This window comes from Paramormyrops kingsleyae, chromosome 17, assembly GCF_048594095.1.
Source record: "Paramormyrops kingsleyae isolate MSU_618 chromosome 17, PKINGS_0.4, whole genome shotgun sequence".
In the NCBI taxonomy this organism is placed as follows: Eukaryota; Metazoa; Chordata; class Actinopteri; order Osteoglossiformes; family Mormyridae; genus Paramormyrops; species Paramormyrops kingsleyae.
Window position 1 is genome coordinate 26,011,497 of NC_132813.1, and position 6,282 is coordinate 26,017,778.

At 41.5% G+C, this 6,282-nt stretch overlaps 1 protein-coding gene across 1 annotated transcript; it reads left to right on the forward strand.

The window, feature by feature from the left end:
- Positions 1–242: 242 nt before the first annotated feature.
- On the forward strand, positions 243–2,296 carry LOC140578932 (E3 SUMO-protein ligase ZBED1-like). The gene is made up of 2 exons (XM_072701133.1): positions 243–1,595; positions 1,865–2,296. Exons 1-2 carry the CDS (start codon positions 243–245, stop codon positions 2,294–2,296), a joined length of 1,785 nt encoding a protein of 594 aa, XP_072557234.1.
- Positions 2,297–6,282: the final 3,986 nt, after the last annotated feature.

The following is a 6,282-nucleotide window of genomic DNA, read 5'->3' on the forward strand; positions in this document are numbered from 1 at the left end:
GAATCGATCTGAAATGTCCAAGAATCGATTTAATAAATAAATAAAATCAGCTGGCTGTTCGCCTCCATTTTTGTAACTAGCCTACTGGTCTGTACTGATGCCACCACGCAGCCGGTTTTTGAACGTAAGCGTGCGCGGCAAATCACTAAAACAAAGAGGAAGCAAATATATTTGAGAGGGAGATCCAATCAGCCCCGTCTTCACTTAAAGCTAAAGTTTGGCGTCATTTCGGTTTTTACCGAATGCCTGGAAGCACTGCGCTGGACATGACACACAGAGTGTGCAAGCTTTGCAAAACGAAGACCAAGTACTTCGGCAGCACAACAAATGCGCGTGCTCATATTACTAGGCATCACCCGGAGCTCAGCGACACGGAGCAGAGTCAGCCGCCAGCTGCAGACCAACGCACACTGCAGTGCTTCACGAAACTCTCTGCCAACTCCGAGAGAGCAAAAAAAATAACTCGGTCTATCGCTTGCTTCATTGCCAAAGACCTAAGGCCTTACAGTGTGGTGGAGAACGAGGGGTTCGTCTGCATGTTACAGACAGCGGAGCCAAGGTATGCCATACCGTCCCGCAAGTTTTTCACTGAAACAGCTGTGCCACAGCTTTACAATGAGACTAAAAGAAAGGTCTCCAGTGCCCTAACCGAAACGACCAGAGTGGCACTAACATGTGATGCATGGACATCAAGAGCAACCAAGTCTTTTGTGACATTCACCGCTCACTACATAACTGATACGTGGGTGCTCGAATCCCGTGTTTTGCAAACTCGTGTGATGCAGGAGAGCCATACAGCCGTAAATGTCAATGCCATGTTTCACTCCGTTGCTAATGAATGGGAGCTGACGGTCTCGGATCTGGTCATTGTGACTGATAATGCTGCCAACATGCTCGCCGCTGCACAGATTGACAACTTGGCACACATTACATGTTTTGCCCATACTCTCAACCTGGCTGCACAACGAGCTCTGAAGCTCCCCATGGTGTCACGACTGCTTGGGAGGATCAGGCGAATTACTGGTTTCTTCCACCGCAGCGCCATTGCAAATCATGAACTGATAGAAAAGCAGAAACTTCTGCAGTTACCGGTGCACAAACTGAAAACGGCTGTCGCTACACGCTGGAACAGCGCGCTGGACATGATAGAGCGATTCCTAGAGCAGCAGCCTGCTATTTGTGCCGCGCTGCTCTCCCCCCAGGTGAGAAAATCTGGAAGTGACATCTGCACACTCAGCGACACCGACATCTCTGCTGCTGAGGAAATAGCATCGGCGCTGAAACCAATGAAAGACGCAACCCACATAATGTCAGAGGATTCTACACCTGCACTCTCAGTTATTGCTCCTTTGCATGCTCAATTGCTGCACGACACGGAGGCAGCTGGCGTTGCTGCAGCTGACACACCAGTTATTCGGGAAATCAAACTGGCAATCCACGATGATCTGGCAAAAAGATACAGTTCTGCACGGGATAAGCGCATGCTGTACTCGGCTTCCTTTTTGGACCCCCGATTTAAGGCCCTGCCTTTCATCACTGAGGAGGATCAGCTGGAAATCCATGCCAATGTAGTTGCAGAGTCTGCAGCACTTGAGGTAAATTATCTGTTCTTGAGTAATATATATTTTCTAAAATGTGTAAGACATTTATGCTTGCTGAAAATGGATGTAGGTCAAAGTTAAATGATGCCATCTCATCTTGCAAGTTTTATATATGCCTTTTAATTTTAGTTAACCATAAAATGAGGGACTTGTGACTATTTTGTACATAATTATGTACAAAATAGTCACAAGTCCCTCATTTTACCATAAACAATTCAATTAAATTGATTATGACTGACATGATTGTTGAATTGTTTCTGTAGAGACAAGTGAACTCAGAAGAGGCTGAGGTTGAGTCTGAGACACCACAGCAAGAAGAAGGCCCTGCTCCAAAAAGAAGGCCCTCTGCACTGGTCACGCTATTGGGCAAGACATTTACTGAGGTCAGTGTTGTCCGTACATCTGCCAGCTCCAGAGCTGAAGAGGAAATGAAGAAGTATCTTGAAGCCCCTCCCCTGTCTCTGTCAGAGAACCCGCTCAGCTGGTGGAGGACCCATCAGACAGCTTTTCCTCTCTTAGCTGGACTGGCTAAGCGATACTTGTGTATCCCTGGCACTAGCGTTGCAGCTGAGAGAGTTTTCTCCACCGCTGGAGATATAGTGACAGCACAGCGAAGCAGTCTCACTCCTGCACATGTTGATCAGCTTCTTTTCCTACAAAAGAACCTGAATGTTGCATCTGCAAATGGACAGTAACCTTGGACACAGTTCATGTCCAGTTTTTTTCATGATTTGTTGAAAATCATATAATCAGTTGCACAGTTTACAGTTCTGTTGTTGCAAGAGACACTGTCATGAACATTTCAGAGACAGGTAGCTTAGGGGTACTATTTTTCATTTTGAAAGAAGCACTTTATTTTCATAACTTGTTATTCTTTAAGTTACTGAATCTGACTGAGAAATATAGATGTTTTTTTGTCTTCTCCGGTTGTGTTCTACATGATATTTGTGGTAAACTGCAACTTTCCTGGGAAATGCATCTATTTTCAACCATTTTGTATTATGAAGAAGCACTTTATTTTTGTTCCAACTTATTTTATAGCTAGCTACTAATGAGTAGCAATTGAGAACCAGACAATGTTTTTGATAAAAGGCACTTCCCTGAGAATTTAACTTAATAAATGTGAAAAAGACACTTTAATGTCTCCGTTTGTCATTCTGTATAGCAAAGTAGATGAGAGTAGATCATGATCAGAAACCCGATTAGAAATCATTATGAATAAAATCGAATCATTTTGAATCGAAAATCTTTTTGAATCGAAAATCGATTTTGAATCGAATCGTGGCCTCAAGAATCGGAATCGAATTGAATCGTGAGATGGTAAAAGATCCCCACCCCTAATACTTTGCCTCTACACCATGGACCCCTCTGTGGATTCACGGCTGCAGCAGCAGGTACAGATCTGGCCATTAAAAATGTGTCTATTTTCACGCGGCATCCTGCAATTCGGCACGCGTCATCACGCGTCTCCCTGCAAGCGCTTTTTCAGATATTTTTAAAACGTTGTTGCGCTTCATATAATATCCACCAGGTGGTGCAAGGAACAACATTCTGTAGCCAAACACCATGGCCAGCTCTAGGGGGCGCCAGCGCGGGATCTGACAGAATTCTCGCGAGACCATTTAAATAACTCCGCAAGTTTTTGTCATATACACATTTAAAAAACACCCCCAGAAACCTTCTACTTTACAAATATATATAGGTAGAAACTAAATATATTTTTACAGCTTCGTGATACGAATAGAAAGAACAAGAGTGACTGACTTAAGCGTCTGCGTCTCGAAGCAGCTCTGATCAATTTTTTTTAGGTCTTCTTAAACTACTGCAAGATTGCAGCACACTTGACAGGATGCCAACATCTTGAAAAGATGTCACAATAAATGTTATTAACAAAAGATTAAAAGTGGAATAATAAATACACCAGAATCCTGATGCATAACGTTGCTACTTTGTGGTCCGAGTTCATTTGGAACAAATTAAAATATCAATTGGAATATAGCCTGGACTATGAGTAACAAATATTGGATAAGTAATAACAATAATAAGTATACTTTTAAAATAAATATATTATTAAAAATGGCTTCTCAAATGATGAAATTTAGTCATACACTGAGCTGTTTTACTAGTGAAGAACTTTTAAACATGATAAAAATTGAAAGAAGAAAAAAGTCATGAGGGAAATTTGTATATATGAAAGTACATGCTGACATTTGCAGATGTGCCTAATTGTTAAGCATGTTTTTAAACCCTGCAACTTCTGTAACATGGTTTCCCACTCCAAATGGAGAATGACCCAACCCCAAAATAATCGGTGTGCATCGTTGTCTGTGTACTTGACAACACGATTCTGTCATTAAAAATGCCCCATCTTACTTCCATGAAAAGTCATTAAAGCTAGAAAACTGAATACCGAATATGAGGCTAACTTAACCGCGGTGCAGTACCGTTGTTCGGGCTTGTTTTACTATCATTAAGCTACAGTCATTTCCGGGTCACGGCGTTTGTATTAAATGAAAAAAACAAAATCGGACATGAGCGCTCGTTATCCGTTTGTTCCTTTTTTGTTTTGAGAACAAAATGGGAAATCGGAAAACGAGCCATTATCCGTTTTGTCATTTTGGTTTTGGAAACAAAAACTGATAAATACGAGTGGTTTTCCGTTTTTCTTGTTTTGGTTTCATATTAAAAACGGATGAACGAATGATACACGGATTCTGCTGCTTTGCCTCTTTTTCTCTACTATGAATGTGGGGATCGGTGGATTGTCATTCCCTGTTTCACTGCCAGGATTAATTGTATAGAGCGAGGGGTTTTATTATTTCTGTGTGTTTTAAGACTGTTTTTGGGTTGGGACACCATTAGGGAGGAAGGGAACTTTGTGGTGGCATTTTGTATTGTGTGCAGCAGCAGGGCGCTGGTATGTGTGCACGGGTCCGTGTACGTGAGTATAATTCGTTTTTCAACTTTAGACGGAAAAAACAAAAACGAAAAAAAGGTCCGTTTTCTCCATTTCGACTAGACCAATCCCAAAGGGAAAATTGGAAAACGGCATATTTCGCGTTTATTAGTTGTCTGTCTTAACTCTATGGAGGGCACCAGGGGCCCCTTGCATGGGGGGGCATTTCTTCCCTCTTTGGAATAATTACCTTATAACTTCAGATATAAAAGTCACAGACACATGCCTGATACCTAAAATCAAAGTTGACCCCTTTACAATTGATTGTAGGAAGTTCAATAACGAAATGAATAACCTGTGTATAATTTATGGACATGCGAATATAACAAAAACAGCTGGAAAAATACAAAAACCTGTCTTTGTGTCTTGGATTTTTGTAAATATTTCAAAAACTACATGATGGAATAGGTCCAATTTTAAAAATCTGGTTCCCAAACTTGTTTTCTACATGTGTGCCCAATTTCATATCATTTGATGCAGCCCAACAGGTTTTACGGAGGAAAGAGCAAATGGTGCAACTGGGAGCCTTTCCTATCCAAAACCTAACCTAAACTAATCTGAAACTTATCCAAAATGGCAATAGTGTAACTAGCAGTGTTTTTTGGGGTAGCAACTTTCTTTCTAAATGCATTACCACTTATAGGTCAGAAGTAACAATTTGTCACACATCATCACCACACATTTGTAGGAAAATCTATATTTTATTCACACGACTTGTACCAAACTTATCCAAAACCTATCCAAAACCTATCCAAACTGGCCACAGTGTAACTAGCAGTGTTTTTTGGGGTAGCGTCTTTCTTTCTAAATGCATTACCACTTATGGGTCATAAGTAACATTTTGTCACACAAAATCACCACACATTTGTAGGAAAATCTATATTTTATTCACACGACTTGTGCCAAACCTATCCAAAACCTATCCAAAATGGCCGCAGTGTAACTAGCAGTGTTTTGGGATAGCGTCTTTCTTTCTAAATGCATTACCACTTATGGGTCATAAGAAACATTTTGTTTCTAACCCTAACCCTGCATAACTGTGCCCAAACAAAGCCCGACAAGTGCCCCGCATAACTGTGCCCAAACAAAGCCCGACAAGTGCCCCGCATAACTTTGCCCAAACAAAGCCCGACAAGTGCCCCGCATAACTTTGCCCAAACGAAGCTGACAAGTGCCCCGCATAACTTTGCCCAAAAAAAGCCGACAAGTACCGTACATAATGTTGCCCAAACAAAGCCGACAAGTACTGTACATAACTTTGCTCAAACAAGGCCGACAAGTGCCCCGCATAACTTTGCCCAAACAAAGCCCCGCGTAACTTTGCCCAAGTGAAAGCCAAAAGCGCTGCATTACTTTGCACACTTCAAAGCTTGACAAAGGCGATGCGGAACTTTTCCCAATGTACCACAATACAAGTGTTACCAAAGCAAATGTTAATTGTAATTTACTGAATCACGGAATTATAAAAATCTATAGAATAAAAGAGTAAACTGTAAATAAATGTACTTATGTCGAGCGTTGCATCCTCTCCGCGCAAAAAAGCGTCCTCCTCCATCGAATCAATGGATAAAAGCGACACTTTCTTCCCCCGAACCACTCTTCAAAATCATCTTCTGTGCTTTCTCAACAGTGAAAGTCATCCGAGCCATTTTTCTTCAGTCAAAAAAGTTGTTGTCCGAAAATAACTGGGTAAACTCACGGAGACTACGTGCGCAATGCGTAATC